This window comes from Hyperolius riggenbachi, chromosome 6 (genome assembly GCF_040937935.1).
Source record: "Hyperolius riggenbachi isolate aHypRig1 chromosome 6, aHypRig1.pri, whole genome shotgun sequence".
NCBI lineage: Eukaryota > Metazoa > Chordata > Amphibia > Anura > Hyperoliidae > Hyperolius > Hyperolius riggenbachi.
The window spans coordinates 73,573,972-73,599,867 of NC_090651.1; the positions used below are offsets into that span (position 1 = coordinate 73,573,972).

Sequence of the window (25,896 nt, forward strand, 5' to 3'; positions counted from 1 at the left end):
TGCACTCTATGACCCTCCTCTGCACAGTACAAACAGAGCTGTTCTGTTTTCCTGCGATTCTTCTCTGCCCGCGTTAATTTGGACTGACCAATTTGCATTGGCTCAGGTGGCGGTGAGGCCGGTGGAGAAGTGGTATAGGAAACATATCTGACTCGGTCCTTACCACGGGTCTGTCTTTGATATCGTAGTCAAAGATCAACCCGCACTGCTAAAGAGATTGCTTCCTCAATGGTTTTTGGTTCAGGGTATCCCAACATCAATCCAGAGACTGCGTCTGATAACCCTGATAGGAAACAATCCAGCAATGCAAAAGCCCCCCACCTGGCCGACACCGACCACTTCCTGAACTCCGCTGCATAAACCTCCACAGGATCCTTGCCCTGGCGCAAGGTTTTCAACTTCCGCTCCGCGGTAGAGGAAATGTCTGGATCATCATAGATTATGGCCATGGACTTAAAAAACTCCTCAACTGACCTGAGTGCTTCATGCCCTGACTCTAAATTATATGCCCAGGTCTGAGCATCCCCTGAGAGTAAGTTCTTAATAAAGCTAATTCTCTGTGCCTCTGTTCCTGACAGGTTAGGCCTCAGTTCAAAATATGACATTACACGATTCTTAAAATTCTGAAAGTCAGATCTACGGCCAGAAAACCTTTCAGGTACAGACATTCTCAAGTCTGTAAAAGGAGGGGATCGCACTGAATTTACAGTCGTCTGAAGGACTTGTAGTGACCCAGATAAAGCAGAGATCTGGGCCTGCTGACCGTCCATCACTCTGATGAGGTTTTCCACCGAGGTGGTGAGTGTGTCAAGACGACTGCTAAATGCTTCCATATTGGTTTGGTCTGGCGTTCTGTAACGAGTGGTGTCAGCACGCAGAGAGAATCTGATTATTGGTGATCTGCAGTATCACCAAGAATACAGATATATACCTGATTATTGATGATCTGCAGAATCACCGATAATACAGATATATTGCTAACCTCTGGACACCTGAAGCGTGTAAGTGTTTGGTGTAACAGTAGTAATTTGGACCACCGGGGAAGCAGGTGGTTCAAATGAGTAGAGACAGACTCTACTGCAGTCAAGGACTCCAGGAGAAGGAGACCCTGACTGATATAGCAGTAGTGCCCCCTCTGAGGAGCAGGGGCCCCTGCAGGAAGGCTGAGCACCCAAGGGGTGGGTGACAGCCAGAAAGGTCGGGCAGGCCGGGTCGACAACTCACAGACAGATAAAGTACAAAGACAGGAAGCTGATTCGGTATCCAAGGCAAGCAGGGTTTGGCAACAGGTAATCAGAAATGCAAGGTACCGAATCAGATGGCTGAGGGAAAGTCAGGAAAGCAATAAGCCATAACAGATATCAAACAATGCCTAATCTGGGTGTGAGGTCCGTGGTCTCTACACCCCGGAACTAGTCTGATGTATAACAGAATGATAACATAAGTTCCCTAGTCTGGGTGTGAGGTCCGTGGTCTCTACACCCTGGAACTAGTCTGATGTATAACAGAATAACACAAGTTCCCTAGTCAGGGTTCTCTACACCCTGGAACTGGTCTAAGGAATAACACAGATCAACATGTAAAGAAGAAAGAGAAAAGGGCCTTGCACATCCCTGTATAAAACTTGGCATTTATTGGAAAAAGTTAAAAGGCATACATTACAATACCACAAACTGGCAGAGAGAGGTACAGGCGAATGGGGAGGTCGACAGCCGTTTCGCGCCGTCACATTCTGTGGCGCTTCGTCAGGACACAAGTTCCCTAGTCTGGGTGTGAGGTCCGTGGTCTCTACACCCTGGAACTGGTCTAAGGAATAACACAGATGATACACAGTATTCCTAGTCTGGGGTGTGAGGTCCGTGGTCTCTACACCCTGGAACTGGTCTAAGGAATAACACAGATGATACACAGTAAACTGGCTAAGTGTGGATTCCCAGGTCCACCTAGTTCCACCACCCTGAAGGATCTGACTAAGGTCTGAGTGCTAACACATAGGTATTCGCAACGCCAGACAACCAGCAACTGAACAGCAAGAGATATATATAGTAAAGCGCTCCACAGCGCCGCCCAGCTCCCATCAACCAATCACCTGCTGAGCTGGGATCAGCTGACCGCCTCGATCAGCTGACCCTTTTCCTATTGGCATAAAGAGCCTGTCTTGCAGCGCGCGCATAGCTCTCCATCTGTGTGCACTACTAGGTCCAGGCAAAGCAGAAGCATGTCGCCGCGGGGAAACCACCGCTCTGTGCGCGGATTCCGCCGCCTCACTGTCAGAACGCGCGGCGGTTTCTCCGCAATCCGTCACAGTTGCTAAGTCTAATTGACAAAATAGTGTGCAGGTGAGAAGGGAGGCTGGCTGGTATCTTACTGTTTTGGCAGTTAACTGTTGTTTATGAAATGTTTTTGAAAACAAAGAAAATCCTGAGAATCCTCCATAAGGAGATGGACTAGTTCAAAACCTGTCAGTTCTGTCAGATTGTAACTGCTTACCTTTTTCACCGGAGTGGTCCTTTTTGTACACCATACAATTAAAATGAGTATGACTCAGTCCTAGAAAATATTTGGAAATTGATGTATTCAATAAAAAAGTAATGCAAGTATGAACACTTTTGATTTCCTGTATTCAGGATTTTTCTTCTTTCTAATGTTGTTCAGCCATAGTTTATATTTTGATGTCTTCTTGGTGCCCTCAGGAGGTGAATGAGAAGTGGTCTGGTCTGGGCTATTATTCACGTGGCAGACGTCTACATGAAGGAGCGCAGAAGGTGTGTATTTCTCATACAGTCAGGACTTTGTTCAAAACCTGCAGTAAACCTTAGTAGAGAGTTTACCCCGCTGTGATCTGTTTGCTTCATAGTGTGGTAGCGCAGTGGATAGCACTCTCTCCTTGCAGCGCTGGGTACCTGATTTGAATTTGGGCCAATACCCTATCTGGATGGAGTCTGTATGTTGTCCCGCTGCTTGCGTGGGTTTCTTCCGAGCACTCAGCTTTTCTTGCTTATTTAAAAAACCAATCACTTTCTTAAACCCCCCCCCCCCCCCCCCCCTCCCTTTGCAAGGTAGTCAAATAGAATAGAGCACACTATAATAGGGGGTACTGTAAAAAGAAGCACTAAATTGTAGGTCAGAATACTAATGAGCACATTAATAAAAAGCACTAGAATAAGGAGACAATATAATGAGTGGCAGTGTAGTGGGGGGTAGTGAAAATAACAGCCTCAGCTACTTTTAAAGTGAACCTTAAGCCAGAAAAAAAATGAGTTTTACTCACCTGGGGCTTCTACCAGCCCCCTGCAGCAGTCCTGTGCCCTCGCAGCCACTCACTAATCCTCTGGTCCCCCGCTGCCAGCTAGTTTCGTTTTTGCCCACAGGCCCGTCAGGACTGGCCACGCGTAGCTTTTTCCGCATTCCCGACTGTAATAAGCGCTATTACGGGCCGCAACGCGTACAAAAATACGCGTTGCCGCATATCTATGTGTTCGTAATGCGGCAACGCGTATTTTTATTACAGTCGGGAATGCGGAAAAAGCTACACATGGCCAGTCCTGACGGGCCTGTCGGCAAAAACGAAACTAGCTGGCAGCGGGGGACCAGAGGATTAGTGAGTGGCTGCGAGGGCACAGGACTGCTGCAGGGGGCTGGTAGAAGCCCCAGGTGAGTAAAACTCATTTTTTTTCTGGCTTAAAGAGACTCTGTAACAACAAAAACCTCCCCTGGGGGGTACTCACCTCGGGTGGGGGAAGCCTCCGGATCCTAATGAGGCTTCCCACGCCGTCCTCTGTCCCACGGGGGTCTCACCGCAGCCCTCCGAACAGCCGGCGACTGTGCCGACTGTCAGTTCAATATTTACCTTTGCTGGCTCCAGCGGGGACGCTGTGGCGACTTTCGGCACGGAAATAGACGGAAATACCCAATCTCCGTCGGGTCCGCTCTACTGCGCAGGCGCCGGAAACTTGCGCCTGCGCAGTAGAGCAGACCCGACGGCGATCGGGTATTTCCGCCTACTTCGGCGCCGAGAGGCATCAGAGCGCCTGCGCAGGAGCCAGGAAGGTAAATATTGCGTCACGGCTGTACGGAGGGCTACAGCGAGACCCCCGAGGGACGCAGGACGGCGTGGGAAGCCTCATTAGGATCCTGAGGCTTCCCCCACCCGAGGTGAGTACCCCCCAGGGGCCGTTTTGTCGTTACAGTTCCTCACCTCTCATGGGCATGCCTTTAAGACAGACGACTTCCAACAAAGTCGTGCTATGACCCCTCTGGAGGAGCCTCTTGCAATGGCCATGCGTGTCACTTCCTCTTCCTGCTTCATTCAGTGATGTACTTCTCTAACAGAGAAAACCGTGGTGACCTGGAAGTTATAACATAGCCAAGGTGGCAGCCACGATTTTTACATTGAAATCGAATGAAAACTGTTTGGTGTAGAACAGCGATTCAGGCATCAAATGAAAGAGGAGAGCACAAGTTACAGAAAGGTATGCATCTTTAAGTACTTTGCAGTACTGGTTGGAGTCGTAAAGGTATACCCATGAGAGGTGCTCGGAGTCCCTTTAAAGTCCGTGCCTCCTGCAAAATAAATGCAGGGGTTCCTCGAGATCCAAAAAATATTTTCAGGGGTTCCTTGAGATCCAAAAGTTATTTGCAGGGTTCCTCCAGGTATAAGAGGTTGAGAAAGGCTGCTTTGAAATAATTGTGTGTCGTTGGGTGTTTTCCCAAAAGCACACACAGACCTCAGCGCTTTGGCTTTCCTTAGCACTTCTGTAAAGGAGAGCCAAAGCTCTGAGGTCTGGAGTATAAGTTGTTGTTGCCATTATTGTAAGTGGTTACCTGAGCAGCTGGCTTAATTTGGAGATACTGGAAGGAGCCCCTGTATTGTTTTTCTACTGCGACACACACTTGCACTACATTTTGTATTAACATGCAATGTGCTCTGTGGTCACCAGGTGGTGCTGGAGTTGGGAGGGCAGATTCCTCGCACTGCGGAGGACTTACAGCGACACTTGCCTGGCGTGGGCCGATACACGGCTGGAGCCATCGCTTCCATCTCCTATGGGCAGGTAATTATTGCACGATAGAAACCATGAAGCCCTCCCTAAAGCAAGACTGGAGAAAGTCTTCTGTCACTCAGAACCATGGCAGTACAATCTCCCGCTCTTTCTGCAGGTGACCGGGGTCGTGGATGGAAATGTCATTCGAGTTTTATGTCGGTTGCGATGTATTGGAGCAGACTTCACCACGCCGGTGGTCTCTGATGCATTATGGTGGGCTTAAAGAATTTTCTGAATACATTTGTGTGCCAGTGCTCAGGTTTCAGATGATGTGTGTCTAAATGGATAAAAATGGTAACAATCGAATTAATTTCATTTCCTCAAAGGAAAATTGAAGTGAGAGGGATAGTGAGGCTGCCATATTTATTTCCTTTCAAACTGACCAGTTGCCTGGCATGCTGCTGATCATGCATCAGTAGCGGCTGGGTCATTCACCTTAAAACAAGCATGCAGCAAATCCACTTAAACTTTAGTCAAACATCTGATCTGCATGCTTGTTCAGGGTTTATATTACGTCACAAAGGTGGTGCATTGCAAAAGCGGGCGTTATGCTGCAACACACCACTGTTGTGAATGTAGACTAAAAGTATTAGATGCAGAGGATCAATAGGACAGCCAGGCAACTGGTATTGCTTAAAAGGAAATAAATATGGCAGCCTCCATATTTCTCTCACTTCAGTTGTCCTTTAAAGGCTTTGTGAGCTCTTACTTATTTTTCTATCCACACAGGAGTTTGGCAAATAATCTTGTTGATCCAAATCGACCAGGAGATTTCAACCAAGCCATGATGGAGCTGGGGGCCACCGTCTGCACCCCCAAGAAACCGCTATGCTCGGAATGTCCACTGCAGAATCTGTGCAGAGTGTACAAGAAGGTGATGTGTATATTAAGTGATCACTCTATACCTGGAGAGTGATCACTTAATGATTTCTTTGTCATTCTTCATAGTAAACGTCACTGAATATAGATAGTTCTCCAGTAAAGCAGAGCAGATCCTCATACACACCTTGTTTAAGACATTCATCTGCAGATCGGATCCACCATGATGGATCTTCAGATCTGCAGATGATTGTCTGATCTGCAGATGAATGTCTGTTAAACAAGGTGTGTATGAGGAACTGCAGATATCATAGACTATGAATGCATTTTGCAGAAACGGATCTTTTGCAGCATCTTTGTGTGCAGCATCTTGCAAAGATTTCTATCTGATGGGAAGTTCAGCTCCATAGAATAGACTGTGTAGAGTATGGCTCTCATATACTACATGGAAGGGGGTAAAATTGGTCTGTGATCTTTCATTTTCCAAAGACTATGGTCTGATGTGTTGTGTGTATGCACCCTTAGGAGTTCACATTGCACTGATAAACATATTCCTGTTACTGGTTTTCTTGAGAAATAGGCTCTAGAATGACTCAAAACACTGGAAATATTGCAGCACTTCCTGTCTGTTTGAGAACTTGCATTGTCTCAGCATTCTTACCCCTTTGGGTGACACCATGAGCTGTGCACTGCTAGACTCTTGATTGGGACAAAATACAGCTAGGCACTTGTTTAATTGTGTTGGCTTCATGACAGCGATTGAGAGGACCATGTATATAAATTAAGGGTGCTTTCACATTGCACCTGTTGCTTCCATTGCAATGGACAGTATAATCACAATGCAATGCAATTATATTTCAGTGGTATGCCTTGGTGTCCTGAGGAGGTGTGGTCATACGTGAAACAGCTGTCTGCAGCTTCTGTGCTCTGTTGCTATCTGTAACGTCTCTCTCTCTCTCCCCCCCCCCCCCCCCCCCCCCCACTGCCTATGCAGTGGTTTCTGTTGGAATAACCTGAGACACGCTGGAAATTTACTGGATGACCTGCATGTTTACTGTTGCAGTGAAGAATACTTCAATGCACTGCATGCTTCAGCTGTATTTGTTGGTTTGCGATCCATTTTCCAGAATGCACAATGTAACCTTCATATAGAGTAAAGTAGCCTAACCGTTAGGGCTAGAACCCACAAGGGCGATTTTCCGAGCATTTAGTGAGCGTTACAAAACGCTAGCGTTTTTCCAAAACGCTCAGCTAATGTAAGCGGATGGGTCAAGTTCCACTGTAGCGTTTGTGAATCCTAAAATCACAAACGCAGGACATGCAGCATTTTTGGAGCGTTAGCGCTTCAATGTTAAGTATGTAAGCGCTGCGCAATCGCTGTGCAAACGCAATGTCGCGCGTTTTGTGAGCATTTTCAAAATTCAGAAAGTACCCAGAAGGCTTACAGCTTCCCAGAATGCTATAAGATAAGGTTTCTGTTTCCTGTTGACGGCTTGTGGTACAACGGAAGTGCGACAGAGCTGCAGGCTGTGTGGAAAGTGGCTTCTTCAGGGCAATGTCTCGGAAAAAATGGTTTACAACGGAGGATGTCATCTCCAAAGTGCAGCCACATGAAGTCCTGTACAAGAAAACGAACAGAGACTACAAAGTGAACCAGCTAGCCAACGAATTATGGGCAAAAATAGCAAAGGAGCTGTATGAGGAGGCTGGATTGACATGGAATATGCTGTCACCCAAGCTTCAGGATACAAAAAGTGAGTACCTTTTGTATGTATAAATGATGTCAAGAGTGTCTCTCTCTCTGTCTGTTTGTGTGTATATATATATATATATATATATATATATATATATATATATATATATATATATATATATATTATATGTATATATACACACACATTCACACACATACACACACATTCACACACACAATCGATTGATGATGTTACATTGCCTTCTTTTTGGATGCTGTGTGATGTTGTAATGGAGCTGGTGGAAGTTATTCATGCACAATGATGTCCTCTTTGTCCCGCACACAATTATGTAGGACAAATGCAGCCTTTACAATTGCCACAGCATTTGCAGTGTTATAATGGTTGTCCTGCCCAGTCGATACTGGTAGTGCAATGACACATATGTATGTGCAGTAGCTAGAAACCTGTCACAAATTAACATATTTTAATACTGTTTTTATATTATTTTACAGTACAACAAGTGAAAACTCGCTGGAAGTCCATAAAGGATAACTTTAGAAGGGAGCTGCTGGAAGAGAAAGTGGAAAGCAAAAGTGGTTCGGGGGCATCCAATAGGACAAAATATAGCTTCACTGCAGAACTAGCATTCTTAAAGAGTAACTGTCAGGCTGCAGAGGCTAATTTAAACCTCTATTCTCCTGTGTTAAACAGTTTAGAAGGAAGCCAAAAAGGCATTAGTGAAGATAAAAATCTCTCTTACCTTTGATGTGTGCTTATCAGAAAAGCTGTTAGACCCAAGCAGGACGCAAGCCGCATACTATACTGCAAAGCATTCTGGAGCCCTCCCCTCGGCTGCTAATGAGACGCTACAGCAGCTTGTAATCAGTCCAGCGCGTAGCACTGATAAATCTCCCGGCAGAGCACACTGCAGGAGTCAGCTATTGTTCCTAGCCACATGGCTAATTAATATTCACTGCACACTGTGTTATTCAGTACGAGCTTTTCTGTGATCAGGAAGCAGGGAGGACATGACGACACAATTGGCTTCATAGAAGACAGAAAAACATGGAACCTGCCATGAGCTGTCAGGAGCATCATTCTCTGCATATACTTTATAAAAATTCTGTGAAGTACAAACGTGGACAGTGAAATGCATATGTAATGTAAGTACAGCCTATATTTAGCTACTGATATATGTGTTTATTTTCTCTGAGACCTTATACCTAACAGCTCCTCTTTAAGACCATGTATGGAATTGGAGGAGTAAGTAATGTATAATTGTTTTTGACTATTCTCAACATACATTCACTTTCTGTACAGGCCAACACACACATCTCTCAATACATTTCTTGTTCACACTTGCAATACTTAACAACCTTTGTCCTTCCATAGGACACAAGATAACATGCCGGCTGATCCTGTGTTGACAGTTGATGATGAAGATGCAGAAGAAGACAGGGGAAATACTACTGTATCTTTATTAAGCACCTCAGACACACCAAGTGATGATATGTCTCATAGTAGCAGTGCTACTGTATTGTCTCCTGCGCCTCCTATTACCTCCACTACAAAACAGACAAAACAAATAAGCAGAGGAAGGCGACAAGGTGGAGGTGGCAGATCACAAAGCAGTTTTGAAAGTGGTGTATTAAGTTCTATGCAGGAAGCTGTAGGTGTTTTACATCATGCTAGCTGCGATCACTACAATTTTGCAGTAAGTCTTGTCCCATACATGAAAAAAGTACCAGAGGATAGAATTTTAGATCTCAGACAGGCGATCATAGATCTAGTTAAAAAAGCTATCAAAACTACACCCTCTACCTCTGCTGAACAATCACAGAGCTCTTCTTCATCCTCAACACCCTCACCATCCCCTCCAGTGGCAATTCCACCATATCACAAGCAAGCACCATATGGCACCTTTCCATACCATCACCGCTATTATCCGCCTGAAAATGAGTATACCTACCAAAATTATCCATATAGGCCCCCAAGCAACATGGCCTATTTCCCCCCTTACCAAGGACAACCAACCAATAATGAGCCAACCCAAGAACCACTGTTATATACCGATATTGCACCAAGAAGGCCTCAACCAACAAGTGACAATACTGCCCCAAAAGCACCATGTTTTATGGATTTGCTATCACGAGATGAAAATGAGTTGTGTGTTAGGAGTTTGACACAATCACTATGTGTTTACAATGTTATTGCTTTGGCCTTAATGGGCGTACATATGATGCCCATGACTTTTATTTTTTTTGGATGTTACTGTTCTATTATTTATTAATATAACATTGTAATACCAATCAATATTGTATATATGACATCTGGACAATAATTAGTGTCTTGAAAACCATGGTTATAAAAAAATAACATATGTTAACGTACATATTGGTACACAAAACAATGTTTGACATGGAAGGACAACTGAAGTGAGAGGGATATGGAGGCTGCCATTTTTATTGCAAACTAATCAATGCCAGTTGCTAATAATCTGCCTGTAACACTATTAACCATAGCCCATAAACACACAAACAGCATATCAGGGGTTGATGACCTTAATATCAGACTTCAGTACAGTAGCTGCATGGTTGTTTCTTGTGTTATTCAGATACTACTGCAGCAGGGCTGCCAGACAACTGGTATTGATTACAACAAAATAAATATGGCAGCCTCCGTATACCTCTCACTTAACTTCACCTTTATTACTGTTGCAATGTTAAACAGATATGTGAAAACATAATCTTTCTTTCTATTATGCAAGAACAATCGATATGAACAACAATTACTACTTTATGCAAGCATGCAAGTAAACATGCATGTTATACTTCCTGTAAGGCCACAAACTGCTGGTTTGTTTACAACATTTCTTGTACAGTTGTTACAGTAAACTAAACTCCTGTTTTAGTGATTGTGTTAGTTGACATGACATTAAAAAGAAGAATAACATATTGGCCTGTTTTATTTTTTGCGTGTATTTACAGCTAAATTATAAGATATATTGATGACATATATTGAGTAACCATTGTCAAGTGTGTTTATTCCATTAGTTACATTATGTCATTTCTCACATGGTGACATTTTCACTGCTGGTAGGTGATGTTCCTAATCCTTTTTTGTTTGCACATTGCAAAGGAAATTAAACAGCTATTGCCCACAATACAGCAAGGTTGACATACAGTAAACTTCACAAAGTAGCTACTTTTCTTGCTTCTTGAGGGAGGGGTTTCAACACAATATCAGCCACAATATCAGCCATACAGCTCCCCCTGATGGTCTGTTTGTGAAAAGGAATAGATTTCACATGTAAAGGGAGGTATCAGCTACTGATTGGGATAAAGTACTATTCTTGGTCTGTGTTTCTCTTTAAATCTTGGCCCAAACTGACATAATTTGAAAGAACCAATGAAATAGCAAAACGCTTTGCTACAATCGCTATTCGCAAACGCTGACAAAACGCTCATCATTTTGCAAAAAACGCTCTAAAAAACGCCGGAAAACGCTTCAGTTATCGCTGGTAAAACGCGCATACCAAACGCTTGCGATTAGCGATTGCGTTGTGCAGTGGGTTCCAGGCCTCAAAGTACATGTGAAGCAGCTAAAAAAATAAAAAAATTATACTATGCATCCCATAGAGCCTTCCCAGGTCTCGCTCCATCTCCTCATTCCACTGATGCCCCCTGGTGAAGTTAAATGCCTGCAGGACTCCACAGCCATATCTGGAAGAACTCACATCCCCCAGTACTTCCAAAGATGGGTGCATGCGTATTGTGCATGTGCAAGCCCAGACTCGCACATGTGCAGTACGAATCCACTCTTCTTTGGAAGTACTCGGGATGCATGTACCTCTGAAGACTACCCGATCAGAGCAAAAGGCTTATTTGTCCAAGTTGGTCAAAGAACTTCACAAGTGTTGGAACTACAGGATGGAGAAAGGGCCATTCTATGGGATTCAGGACTGCTCTATGCGATCCAGATCCTACCATCTAAGTACCAAAATACTTTTTTTGTGCCTTTTTAAATGCTTATGCAGTGGGACTTGGAGAAGGTTGTAAGAAGAATAGATAAGTCTAGCTGCTGCATTCATGATGTCTTTTAGAGAAAAGAGTGTTGCTGATGGAGGTAGGCCCCGTTCACATCACAAACGCGGATGGCCATGCGTGCGGAACGCGTGCGGACCGCAACGCGTACCAACGCACGCCATCCGCGTTTGTGTGCGTTGCGTGGCTGATCCCATCACTGAAAAGTGAATGGGACAGCCATGCGTTTTTACAAAAAATGCATGCAGCATGCGTTCCCGGACCGCACAGGTCCAGAACGCATGCAGTGTGAACATCAGACATTGCACTCTATGCAATGTCTGATGTCGTGCGTATCAGCCACCTGCACGCGTTTCCAAAACGCGGCTGGAAACGCGTGCAGTGTGAACGGGGCCTAACAGATAGGAAAACATTAACAGACGAGGTTAGAAATGATTATGACTGTACACAATGATGATGTTGAAGTAGTTTGTATGGAGTGTGTTGATAAGTTACCTCTCTGTTGTAGGTGGAGCAGGATTCTACATCGAATCTCAATAAACTTGTGAAAAAAAAAAGTGCTGACACTCGGCCTGCTATCACTCTTGACATTGAAGAATGTGGTGAGTGCCAGCTAGATAGACTGATATGTACAGGTTCACTTTAAAGATTGAAGGAATTGAAAGTGGTTTTAACCTCTGGCATATTCCAATAGCTCCCAACTGTCCCTATTTCAGAGGGACAGTCCCTCTTTGGGAGCCCTGTCCCTCTTTCAGGACTTTGTCCCTCTTTCTATGTAAATGTATATTTCTCTACTAAAACAATGGCTTCGAATCATAAAAGCAGTGCGATAAAATAAAATCTGGGAGGGAAAATACAGCACTCGGTATTTTCTCGGTCTGTGTGCTAATCCATAAAGATTTTCCCAGCTGCCTTTGAAGCTCGGTAAATTACCGAAGCCCATTGAGCGGTAGAGCAGAAGTGTGGCGATATCTCTCTTTTGCCCTGCACAGGTGACTCACAGACAGCTCTCTGCACAGATGACTCACAGACTTTCGGCTCCCTGCACTTTGCATTGTTAACACCTCACCAGAGGTGTCGGTATTTTAAGACCTCACCAGAGGTGTCAGTAACTATCGTCAGGCTTACCACTTGTTGAAGGCTTTATGAATTGACATTTGCTGAGAATTTACTGACATGTGTTGGAGGTAACTTCAGCTATGTCGGTAATTTATCTCCCTGGTCGGTAATTGTAGCTTTTCATGCGGTAACAGCCTTTATGAATCTACACATTGCTAAGTGCTCGGGAAAGTCTGCTGTTTTCAGCATTCCCGCATGCGGTAATGCATTATAAATTAAGGCCAATGTGTGTGATTGACTTTAAACTTTATTCCCATCATTTAAATTAATATATTATTAATTTTAAAATGTTAATATGAAGGAAAATGAACCAGGATAGAAAGGACCAGTGTGGTTTGAATTATAAAACAGCATATTTTTCTTATGAATTCTTATGTGTGACTGGGGCGTGATCAGGGGCATGGCTTAAAAGTCCCTCTTTCTCATAGTTAGGAGGTATGTATTCCAAATACTCAAACATCAGGTGTCAGTAGAGTGACACTTTCATTTGTGATAAGTTCTCACCTTCTGCAACACCAATATAACAATGCAGCTTTCTGTTGCAGCTCCCTCTTGTCCTCTCTGCCTCCCATCAAGTGACTCTTGGGACAGCAGTTTGGGCGTGGCAAACCTTCCCCGCAAATCTGCCAAGAAAGCATCCCGGGTGGAGCAGACGCTGACTTGTGTGGTGGAAAGACAGAACAAGCTGGGGGAAGCAGAATATTTGTTGGTACAGAGACCAAAGACAGGTACTTTTGTAAGCAATAAGGTCACCTCTGATGTCATTATCTTTTTGCCTTCTGATCCAGCATGTTAATGACACACTGCTCTGACACCCTTCTGCTGTCTGGTGATTTAGGTCTTCTAGCCGGGATGTGGGAGTTTCCCAGCATGCTTTTGGAAAAGGACTGCACTGAAAAGGAGCGAGCAGATATTTTAGGCCTCCGTATGCAGGAAGTCACCAGCCATAAGACTCCGGGGAAAGAGCTGCAGTTCATCGGGGAAGTAAGACACAACATCAGTGCAGTTTTTTTTTTCACCTCTGTCTATCCACATACATTTCTATTTATTTTATTCACCTAAGTATCTCCTAGCTTTCGCCCCTTGTAAATGGCCCATAATCCACTGCACTGGGCACTTCTAATGTTCATTTTGCAAAACTGATTCTTTTTGCAAAAAGTTTAGTATTTGTATAAAATAAATAGAAAACATGGACCAGAATTAGGACTAAAAAAATGTTCTTACTAAGTGCACATTTTTAAGCACAAGGTTTTTAACCTTTCAGCAATCTTTGATCAGGTGCAACATGACCCATGTAAGGGTTGTAAGTTTAAAGGGAAACTGTAACCAAGAATTGAACTTCATCCCAAACAGAAGCTGATACCCCCTTTCCATGAGAAATCTATTCCTTTTCTCAAAGGGATCATCAGGTGGCTCTGTATGGATGATTTTTTTTAGTGAAACCCCTCCCACAGTGTGATGTCAGCTCCTCACAGCACTGAGGTACTGACATCACACTGTGGGAGCCTTGTTGCATTGTTGGAAATCACAACTGCTAAAAAAGCAAGCAGCTCCTCCTTCCAGTGACATCACCTGCCAGCAGAAAAAATGTCACCATGTGATAAATGTCTGAATGTGAATCAGGGAGAGGAATGTTTTACAATGAGCAAACACTGACTAAATAATTTATACATAATTATTGTAAAAATTAAGCACTTTATTACATTATTTTCTTTCACTGGAGGTCCTCTTTAAAGGATATCCAAGCTGGAAAGGAATGGATATCCCTAATTCCTTCTTCCAGCCCGAAGCAGTCTATCAAGACCTCCGCTGTGGTTCTGCTGCCCTCCATGGTGGCGCTGTTCCCTCCAAAAGATCCCTGACCACAGCTGTTCTCGCGGGCTACTGCACGGGTGCATCCACAGTTCTCTCGATTAGGCTACTGTGGCTTGGAGCATTCAGCGCTTGCGCAGTTTAAGTCTTTGTGATCTGTGCAACTGCATGCAATCGAGAGGTATACGGACGTGCATACACAGTAGCCCACGGGCACAGCTGTGGGATCTTTTGGAGGGGACAGCGGCACCTTGGGGAGGTAGCAGAATTACAGTAAGGGACAAAATAGACTGCTAGGAGCTGGAAGAAGCCCCACCCCCCACCCTCAGCTAAGATATCCTTTAAGCACCTAATAAGACAAATTTTACTAAATCCAGGCCATGTTTGTAAGCTAACTTATGTTCCATAGTAGTGATGATCATGTCTAGGAAAACTCATGGAGAAGTGTGTGATTTGTTTGATCAGCTGATAGATTTGCAAAGCTCTGAGTTGCTGCGATCACATCCTGCTTCAGCACATGAGCATGACTTGCAAATCACAGAATTACATTTCTATCACCTGACCAAACTGATCAAATGCTTCTCCAGAAGTTCTCCTAGACATGACCATCAATATTTTCCAGGGATCAGGAAATGGATCCCAGTAACAGAAAATCTTCTCTTATCTGCAGGTTGTCCACATCTTCTCCCACATCAATCAGACGTATCTGGTCTATTTCCTGTCCGAGGGCCGCACAGAGTTTCTCTCCATAAAGGAGGAAGAGTCTGAGCAGCCAGCATGTCGCTGGGTCACACACAGACAATTTCTGGAGGCTGCTGTCCCCACTGCCATGAAAAAGGTGAGCAGGTCTCTTGGTGTGAAGATATATGACTCTTGCATTTCATGCTTTTGTCATTGCTTACAGTTTCAAAGCCTCTACACACACATTAGGAGTATTGTTCATGACCATGCCAGGTGACAGCTGTACAGACAATCTGCTTGGCTGCTGCCACATAGCCTGTTTCTCTCTATGGACAGGGAAGTGGGAGACGTTTCTTTGCAGGGATAACCATAGCCTCACAGCAGCAGTCAGGCCGACGTCTTCAACAGTGTGGTGGGAAACCTGTCCAGACATTAGACTGTCAAATGATCATCTCAAATTATAAAAAAAAAAAAAAAAAATCTAGTATATGTACGTAGCTTCAAAGTCTAAAAAAAGGACTCTGTAAGGAGAAGTTTATCTACAGAAATATCCAGTGTTGTGGAGCCACTAGGACCCCATTCTCAAAGCCGTGAATGCACTGATGATATACCGTGTATGGAGTGCTCTTGTTTGGACTTTCATGCTTTTCTAATCCAGCCAGTCACCAGCGAGAGTCATCAGAAAGTGTATGTACATATTACTAACTGTTCTCTGTATGTAGCTTCAGGCTGCCTCTCGTGCAGACATCACCCAACTATGTACAGTGCAATCCATCAGCTGACCGGGCAGCAAACACTTGGTTTGCCAAAGCATTCTAAAACTTCATACATACATTAAATAAAACTCAGTAGAGGCAGCGGATAACAACTCATTCAGCTGAGACTCTAGCGTGTGTACAGTGGCCCACCATACCTTGACCAGCGATCAGCCCAGTTAATCGACTCGGCCAAGAGCATTGTTCTTATCACTCACCCCACCCGCCAAGTAATGCTTCTCATGTGCCTCTCAGTCAGCCTTCTTACTCCCTCCCCTATATAGCAACAAGCTAGAGATGCCTACTGTTCAGCCTCGGCCGTACAGCGCCACCCAAAGGATCAAGTTCCGATCCCTTCCGGGCAACTTGCCTTGTACGTGTGTAGCAAGCACTCATAGCCTACCATGATCACATAGATCATATGGCCACCATTTTCAGTTCAAAATTCAAGTAATTAAAGGCCTTATTTTTATAAGGTCACCTGTCTATGGGAAATCCACTAACCATGTACTATGCTGTGATGCCTTACTTTTTTTGATCCTAGAGTTCTTGTTTAAGTACACAGACCACTTAGGGGGACACAAGAACAACCAATAATACTAGTCATGTAGGGGGACACAGGAACATCCAATTATTACACTGACCACTAAGGAGGAACACAGGCAGGCGACATGGAAACAGCCAATCAATGATTAAGCCTTAGTACAGTGGCACAGTGGATAGCACTCTCTTTGTGCAGCACAGGTTTCCCGGTTTGAATCCTAGCCAGAACACTATCTGCAAGGAGTTTGTATGTTCTCCCTGTGTCTGTGTGAGGTTCCTCCTATTTCCCAAAAACATACAGATAAGTTAATTGCTTTCCCCCTAACATTGGCCCTAAACTACAATCTATACACTACACGATGCATACATAGACATATGACTATGGTAGGGATTAGAGTGCGAGCCCCTCTGTGGAACAGTTAGTGACAACACAATATACTGTGTACAGTGCTGCAGAAGATGGCAGTGCTATATAAGTACTAAATAATAATAATACCAACACCTGAACACTGTCCTTCTTCTTGTTTACATCCCAGATTCTAAAGCTGTGCGAGAGTAAGAGCATGTTGCGGGGAGTCTCTGAAACAGTAAGTGATGTCCACATACCTGCATGTTCCACAATTATTCTGTTATGGCTATGACAATCTCCATCTTACAGAGCAAGAAAAGGAAGAGAAACGATGACAAGCAAGTGGCCACCAGGAAGATTAAGTCAGAGCCAGATAATCAGAGGACGATAAAGAGCTTCTTTACACCCGCTAGCAAGAAGTGACCCCTGCCAGGCTGAGTATGCTGACATCACTGACCTCTGATCCCCTGCACAGGAACTAGCTTCTTGCACAGTGTCCAATCACATGCAAGCATTTTACTTGTGACATCATGTCATGGCTTCCCTTTCCCCACTGCTATATCCCTTAACATTCAAGTTCTTTTGCCGAATAATCATGGTATGGAAATGCTACTGCAAGTAAGGACATTCTGAATACTTGACTATAATAAGGTGGTACAACCTGTGCAGTACTACCTCCTAAGGGACTACTAACACCAGCATGCCTTTCTGTCTCTACTTCTAGTTCTGTCACTACTTCTGGGGAAGGTTGGGACACGTATTTCCTGTAAAGATGAAATGTTGTCAGGTGTCTGCTGTGGTTTGACAACATAATGGATATCAATGTAAAGTTTTTTCATAAATTTTTATACAGTATTTTTTAATAAAAGGCTTTTGTTTTTTAAAATTTGCTGTACATGATTCTGGTTAAAAAATGACTGCATTTATCTGTATCTTAAATAACATTTCACAAAAATCAATAGGGCACATACAGTATATCACAACTATCATTACTATTTTCAGTATCTGTAAAAATGCATATTCTGAATTTCTATTTCCTGTCTGTGCCTAGGCACAAGAGGATGTCGCATGAGGAGGCTTGGGAGGGGCAGAGGTAAACTGGCAGTCCAAAAAGAGGTTATTTTCAAAAATAGACTTGACGCATGTCGCCTTGGGCAGCATTGCAGGGCCGACACTATACAGACGTGATTCTAGCCTGCAGGCTAGCGGCTTGTTCTATTGCAATGTGGGAGGGAGGTGCGTGGGATCCCTCACTGTCCTCTCTGGCCCTTTGTTTTCTAGTAATCCAGCCAGTCTTGCGCCTCCCTTGCTTGGGCGCGTTCTAAGCCTGCGCAGCACTAATGTGCAGGCGCAGAACACTCCTGACTGCCGGATCGCGGCGGGAGTGTGCGCACAACCAAGCCAAGCATTCGCAGAAGAGCACGGCCGGATCACCAGCGGGATTTATTAGAGAAGAGAGCTGCTGAGGATGGCGGCGTGGGACACAATGCACCTAATGGGGCTGGAGGAAGCCTGAGGTAAGTATAAACACACCCACAACACCCATTTCAGGTTCCTTTTAAGGGTACTTGAGGTGAAAGGAATATGCACAGTTTAACTTACCTGGGGTTTTTCCAACTCCCTGTAGTCCTTCTGGTCTCTCACCGTTATCCCCCTCTGAAAGCTGGCTGACTGGGCCAGTCACAGGCTACTGCGCAGGGCTGCACAACACTCCTCGATTCCCATGGCCGAGAGTATTCTGCAAATGTTCAGTTGCAAGTTTTACTAACTGCGTAAGCGCAGAACACTCCTGTCTATGAGAGCGCATTTGAGGCCTGGGGCCATGCATGCAGTTTTTGGAGGGGAGAGCGGCTAAATGGAGAAAAGCGAAAACATCGCAAGGGCCCAGGGGCCTGAAAGAAGCCTCAGGTAAATTGAACTGGCCAACTTACTTTAGGCTTCCTTTATTTATTATCAATTTGTTATTATACTGCAAAGAATTGATAGCTGTGTGACCACACTATCCCAATAGGAGCAGCCCATTAAATCAAATGTCCTCTTCCATGTCAGTGACACACCAAGTAATGAGCCAGGAAATCAGCGATAGGTTCAGAAGAGTAATACTCATGTATTTGTCATAAAATTTGCATTGAAAAATATTAATGCACAACATCGACTGCTGTAAACACAACACAGAATTCAAGTATCTTTTTTTTTTTCTTTACACATGTATCGTAATTTACTGTTATCTCCAACAGACACCCTCTGCCATGTTCACCAACTGTCACATAAATATGATACAAGGAAGAAAAATGGACAGAATATCAACGTACGGTATACACCAGAATATCATTTTCATACTAATGCCCTTGAATATAAATATACAGTATAAGCAACACAGCTGGGAAGTCTTTACATGAGTATGGTCTGACCATAATTTCACCCAATAATAAATAAGATTATTACTGTATAATAGCTTTAAAATGCAACCTGGTTCACACATTAATTGCCTAAATGTATTGACCAGCAATGACCTATGTGTGCATGAAGAGTAATCTCCATTTATCAGCAGCAAATCATAACCCTGCATGCAGCGGTGTGACAAGATAAGGGTGGGGCCTCTTCTGCACTGCTTATCACATTACTAGTTGCATGTGCCTAAGCAATAAGGACAGCTTGTAGGGAAACTCGGTAGGTTGTGAGGCATCAATGACAGCTAATTCAAAGAGAAGTAATGAAAACCAGGACATCCCCAGCATCCCTGCTATGCCAGCCATGTCTTATTTCTGATGCACATCATATTCTTTCCAAAACCACAGCACCATCTAGTCACTGGAGTGAAGAAGCACACCCCATTTGTCCATGCAGGGATGCAGAGGAAGGCAGGTTTCAGGTACTGCACTCCATACAGAAGTGATGATTTTTAAATCCTTCTGCATTAGTAACTATCAGAGCCATGTGGACCCCAAAACAATCATTTTCATGTTTTCTTTTCTCCGTTGCAAAAATGTATAAAGGGGAGAGCTCAGATGTAAACGGTCAGTCTAAATAAGTTATTTCATAAGCAAAAGCAATATTCCAGTTGTAGGTGGAGTTTGATGTCCGGCACTGGCTTAATTCTGGGAATCATGCAGTTAGTACAGTAGAATCTCGTTATAGTAAACCTCTGGCTATAGTAAATTCAGTGCTCAGGTCCCAACCTTGCACCTGTATGAATATACATTGCATGACCAATTCTGATATATTGCAAAGTCCCTGTTATCTGGAAGTCTCAACTAACCGGCATGCCTGAGGGGATAACAGGGACTTTGTTTGGGTGGTTTTTGGGGGAGTTTGCAGACTTTAAAATACTTACCGAGCCTCCAGCCACGGTCTTTTAGCCTTCCTGTAGCTCCTAGCAGCTTCCATGCACGGCTCCCAGAATGGCACGTGACCCGATGTAGGTCAGGTGACACGCCGGCTTCCAGAAAGGAGCAACAGGAAGGCTACAAGACATCGCTAGAGGCTCAGTGAGTATTTGGAGGGGGGGGTTGCGCTCAAGCATGCACATGCATCCGACATCACTGGTGCCGGGTAGTAGGGACTTTGTAGTAACCTACTTGGCCAGGTCCCTTTAATTTAAGGGGATTTTACTGTATATCTGTACCCCCACCTTTGGGTACCTTCCTTGTCCTGAGAAATTCCCAGTTACAATCTTTAAAATACAGAATACTGTAAATTACAAACTTAGTGAGGGAAACGACGGCCCCACACAAAGATAATGGTAGGTGTGCAGAACTTTGGGGGCCAGAAATCTCAACACTTGCATCCCTGAGACAGATAAGAAAACAATAGATATTTCAACATCCTAGCAGCAACTACTAAACAGTGAAATGTATATTAGTTTTGGGTGGAGTGTTACTAATAAGGCACAATAATAAGGATGTCATTGAATTGCTGCCCCTTCCTGTTTCTTCTGGCTGAGATCTTCCATAATATCCTGCATGGAGCGCCAAAGAGCCCGAATATTTCCTTCCCCAAATCCCTGGGCCCCGCGCCTCTCAATCAGCTCCAGGTAGAAGGAGTCTTTGCTGAAAAGTGGCTCAGCGAAAATCTGTAACAAGATCCTTCTGTCCTTCTCAGCCAACTCCCCTTCTCCCAAGGCAGAGTCCAGTAAAATTCCAAACTGTGATAGCTGCTTGGGCTCCAGCCCTGCAGCAAGGATCTCAGCTCGCTTCAGGGGGTCCGTGTAGTATGATGGAGGCTGTCCAGCAAATAGGACTCCACTCTGAGCTAATGCAGAGGCCGCTGTAAAGATATTTGGGGTAGAGAGGCCAGCATGCTGAACCCCACCTTCACTGTGATGCTGCAGGAACTGGTCAATCTGGTTTACTCCTTTCTGTGGCAATGATTCAGCCAATACAATCTTACCCACCCTGCTATGACCAGAGCACTCTACAGAGGTCAAGCGTAAGCCAATCTGAGGGCCACTAATTTCAAATCCACGATCAGGTTCTTCTCCTTCAAAGAGGGGGAAATGCTGGAATCCAAAGCACCTCCTGTACCAGTCCATGATACGTGGGGTGCTTCCTCGTGGGCAGGCGTATGTGATGTGGTCTATATCCGTCATAACGCCTGCACAGGCGCTATCGCTCTGGCTGGGAAGAAGCTGGAATCCAGGAAGAAAAGGTGCAGAATACCGAGTGCGGTCAATCAACGTGTGGTTCACGTTTCCCACTATAGATTTTACCACGCAGTAAGTAATGGACCCGTCATCATCATGGAGCTCTGTGGGTGGTACTAAAAGATGGCAGCCTTTATCTGCCAATCGCCGATACAGATTGGGAACATTATCCACCTCGTAACTTACGTTGCTCGCCAAGTCTGGTGATGGGATTGGAACTGGTGAATCATAAAGCAGGGATGAATTATTTTCGTTCACCATAAACACCACCCCTCCATTTCTTAGAGCCACTTGACACGGGGATGTGCCATCCAAACCACGTGCTGCAAAGGGTCTGAATCTGTACTTGGTTACCAGGTCGGAGATGATCCTTTGGGAGTTGGAGACCTGCAGAGTGATGTGGCTCAGCCGGATCAGCGGGGTTGCCATGCTTTGGACTGGAGTGCTTTCTGCAAAGAGGAGATAATGACATGAGTTTGGTTGTTTATAAGCACAAGACGATTAAATTGTAATGAAAAAATAAGTAGGATGTAAAACGTTATGGTTCTTGATCCAAACAGAACGGAAAAATCAGATTTTTTTCCCATTGAAGGGATTAGCTTTAACTTTCTACTGCATCTCCAGAACAGGAAGTGAGGAGAACTCTTCCCAATAGGCACCTAGACAGCATTATCAGCTTTGTAGACAGTTCTTTTTGGTACACATGCAAGTGGTTAAACCAGTATGTGTATGTGTACAAGCGTGCGTCACTCTGTACCACAGCTTACTGGCTCCCCTTCCCTCCTGTGTCCATCCATTATCCCCTCAGATCATACATGTCAAACTCTGGCTCGTGGGCCAAATCAGGCCCGCAGGTGTTTTACCCACTTAGCATTATGTTTGGCCCACAAACAACTGAACTTTGAGCCAAGGGTGAGGACATGGTGTTTTCACCATACTTGAATGTTAGCCAACTCGCATGTGATATTACTTCATGATTTATGCAAGGTTACTAGGCCACCAGAGATTCTATATGTGGGATGGGGGAGGAAAGCATTACACCATCAGGGAATCTACACGGTGGATGTAGAGGGGCCAATAGACACCAAAGAACTGTATAGGGGAGTGGGGCCACCAGACACCAGGAAACTGTATAGGGGAGGGATGGGAGCCCCCTGACACCAGGAAACGGTATAGGGGAGGAAGGGAGAACCACTAGACACCAGGGAACTACATAGGAGAGGGAGGGTGGCACACTACACACCAGGGAACTGTATAGGGGAGGGAGGGTTTCACACTAGACATCAAAATTTAAAACATCCCAGTTCTAAATTTTGTCCCACTGTGTATTTGAGTTTGACTCCCCCCCCCCCCACCGCCTGAGACTGCAAGCTCATATGGTTAGGGCCTACTCTCCTACCTTATCCTCTGATCACTGTACAACAACAACAAAACATTTGTAAATCGTTTTTCTCCCTGAGAACCCAAAGCACATAAGCTAGTGATGTGTAGAGTGGAAAAGTTGTGATCATAAATGCCAGACTAAACCGGTGGCTCTTCAGTTCTGATTTAAACACGTCCAGGGTTGGAGCTGAGCTGTCTTGATTAAAGAGAACCTGAGGTGGGGTTCTAACAGCGAAATCCCCATACAGAGGCTGGGTCTGTCTATAGAGCCCAGCCTCTGTTGCTATTCAGATTCCCCCTGAATAGCAACAGAGGCTGGGCTCTATAGGAAGACCCAGCATCTGTATGGGGATTTCGTTGTTAGAACCTCGCCTCGGATTCTCTTGAAATTTGGCAAGGCATTCCAAAGGGTGGGGGCTGCATGACAGAAAGCTCTGGCTCTAAAGGTTTTTTGTTGGACTCTAGACTCTAGTGAACTTTAAAGTTGGGTGGTCAAGTTATTAGATCCTTTTGATCTGAGGCTGTGGGAGGTGTGACGCAGTTGCAACAAATCTTTTTAGGTATCTGGGGCCTAGGTCATGTAGAGATTTGAATGTTAGCATGCTAATTTTGAAAACGATTCTCCATTTTATGGGTAGTCAGTGTAGTGAGGAAAGGATTGGTGTTATGTGGCAATGGCAGGGTTGGTTTGTTAACAGTTGTTATTGGCAGCATTCTGTACTAGCTGCAGGCGGTGTTTGGAAGGACTGCATAGAGGACCGTGCAATAGTCCAGCTGTGATATGATGGAGTGAACTAGGGTTGGAGGATACTCCGGAGGAACGAGTTGCTTAATTTTTCCAATATTCTTTAGGTGAAAGAAGGACAGTTGGAATTTGATTCCTGAAGTTTAATTCCACATCAGTTAGTAAACCAAACTGCACACAGTGTTGAGCTAGTAAGGTCTGAGTTCCCTAACCTCAGTGGTGCTGGCTGTGTCTGGAGCTACTTTACTGTTAGGTGCTGGCCTCTGATGACAAGAACCTCAGTTTTGTCAGCATTTAGTTTTAAGCCGGCTGTCATTCATCCACTCCTGAAGCTCAGCTAAGCATGTATTTATTTTTGGAATGGTGTCTGTCATGTTGGGTTTGAATGACAAATATAGCTGGGTGTCATCAGCATCGCAGTAGTATGTCAGACCGTGTTTTGGATGCTTTTTCCGAGCAGCAGGATGTATAGGGTGAACAACAAAAGGCAATAGTATTGTATTATTGTTATATATATATATATATATATATATATATATATATTATTATTATTATTATTATTATAGTACTGAGCCCAGGGGAACTCCATATTTTAGTAGTACGGAGTTGGAAAGGACCTTTCCTTTCCCCAAGCCCCAAGGCTACCCTTTGTATTCTGCCAGCCAAGGAGGAGGAGAACCATTGGAATCCATCAATGCCACAGTACTCACAGCCAATATTTCATGATCAACTGTATCAAAAGCCACTAGATCAAGCGGTATCAGGAGGGAACACTGGCCTCTGTCTCTGGCCATGAGCAGTCACTGCAGATCTGGAGTAGGGCTATTTCGCAGCTGTGGTGCTTCTTGAAGTTAGATTGTAGGGGGTCATATATGGTGTTCCTTGCGAGCCTGGCTGTCCCATCCATACATGAATACACTACATTATATTCATTTTTGTAATTAGTTTGTATTATGTACTCCTTATTTATTTACACACTGCCACAGAGCAATTTACATGCATTTTATATACTTCTAAATACAGTACTATACTGTATATGGCGGTCTATAATACATGGCGAAAGCTATGTTGTTACCTGATGTACATTTGTTATATAATAGCCTATGTTCTATGCAGCATACAGTAATTTACAGATGGCATGTTACGTTGTACATTTGTTTTATAGTATAATAATAATGTGAATACCTATTGCATATAGTAAAGCTACAGGTCGTCTAACATGAGGTGTATTTCTTCTATAATAATGTATGTGCTTTACACAGAATGTGGCTATAGGCACAAAACAATATAATGTATAGCTCCGATCCTGCCTACAGTAACGAACAGATAACATGCACTGTCTTGTCTATGGGGCGATCATCATCTACACACCCCCTCCAGCCCACCCGTGTCCTCCTCACCTTGCCGGGTTACAGTCACGTGGGAGGAAACTCATTCATTCAATGTAACGTAAGACCTTGCCGGGATGTACCATTCTGATCACAACAGGGGGAGTCACACGTGGCTCCCGAGACAGAGGGACTTTACTGTGAAGTCTGTTGCTGCTCATTATTAGCTGTCTCTATGCTGTCTTTGTCATACTGGTATTGTTTGTTCAGGCCGTAGGTTTTTTGTAGGAGAGCTTCTGTTTCCTCTCCCCCTCCCTCGTACGCGGAAGTGGAATGTTCCACAAGTCATTGACTTAACCTTGTTCTTATATGACTTGACCCTCTCTAGACTACTATTATTATTATTATTATTATTATTATTATTATTATTATTATATGCATCAACATATGCTGTGGTGCTGTACAGAGTAAAAAAAAAAAAACATGGGAAACCTAATAATACAATGGTATAATATAGAATTGGTTGACATATTTGTTATAGTGACAAATGTATCATGAATATCAAAATGTTAGTATTACTATTTATATAGCGCTGACATCTTCCGCAGCCAGTGGCATAGCTAAGGAGCTGTGGGCCCCGATGCAAGTTTTACATGGGCCCCCCCCAAGAACTCTATACAATACATAACAATTGATACGGCGCACCAAAACCTGCCAATGGCAACTACAGTGTCAGAGGTGCAAGAAGGGGATGGGGAGCAGTTTGTTAATAATTACCACTATTTAAAGTATCTATAGAAGTGGTTATTATGAGCACAGGACCAATACAGAGCTAATACTGTAGTTGAGGAAGGGCCCTTCGGGGCCCCTCTGGCCCAAGGGCCCCGATGCGGCCACAACCTCTGCAACCCCTATTGCTATGCCCCTATCCGCAGCCC

General features: G+C 44.2%; 2 protein-coding genes across 3 annotated transcripts in view; one reads left to right on the forward strand and one right to left on the reverse strand.

Annotated features, from left to right (window-relative positions):
- Positions 1-17,746, forward strand: part of MUTYH (mutY DNA glycosylase) — a 35,883-nt gene extending 18,137 nt beyond the window's left edge. Inside the window, exons 7-16 of the mRNA XM_068239510.1 lie at positions 2,694-2,765; positions 4,941-5,054; positions 5,161-5,258; positions 5,775-5,919; positions 12,110-12,203; positions 13,266-13,448; positions 13,559-13,704; positions 15,203-15,370; positions 17,048-17,098; positions 17,170-17,746. Of these exons, the coding sequence (XP_068095611.1) occupies positions 2,694-2,765; positions 4,941-5,054; positions 5,161-5,258; positions 5,775-5,919; positions 12,110-12,203; positions 13,266-13,448; positions 13,559-13,704; positions 15,203-15,370; positions 17,048-17,098; positions 17,170-17,283 (1,185 nt within the window). The 3' untranslated portion in view covers positions 17,284-17,746. The remainder of the gene's footprint in view (positions 1-2,693; positions 2,766-4,940; positions 5,055-5,160; positions 5,259-5,774; positions 5,920-12,109; positions 12,204-13,265; positions 13,449-13,558; positions 13,705-15,202; positions 15,371-17,047; positions 17,099-17,169) is intronic.
- A 1,222-nt stretch (positions 17,747-18,968) lies between these two features.
- HPDL (4-hydroxyphenylpyruvate dioxygenase like) lies at positions 18,969-25,080 on the reverse strand. Of its 2 annotated transcripts, none has more exons than XM_068242527.1 (2): positions 25,031-25,080; positions 18,969-21,951 (listed from the first exon to the last, which is right to left on the reverse strand). In XM_068242527.1, exon 2 carries the CDS (start codon positions 21,929-21,931, stop codon positions 20,765-20,767), a length of 1,167 nt encoding a protein of 388 aa, XP_068098628.1. In that variant the 5' UTR covers positions 21,932-21,951; positions 25,031-25,080; the 3' UTR covers positions 18,969-20,764. The 2 variants fall into 2 exon arrangements, with proteins under 2 accessions (XP_068098628.1, XP_068098629.1); XM_068242528.1 differs by lacking the exon at positions 25,031-25,080 and adding an exon at positions 24,816-24,928.
- Between the last annotated feature and the right edge of the window lie 816 nt (positions 25,081-25,896).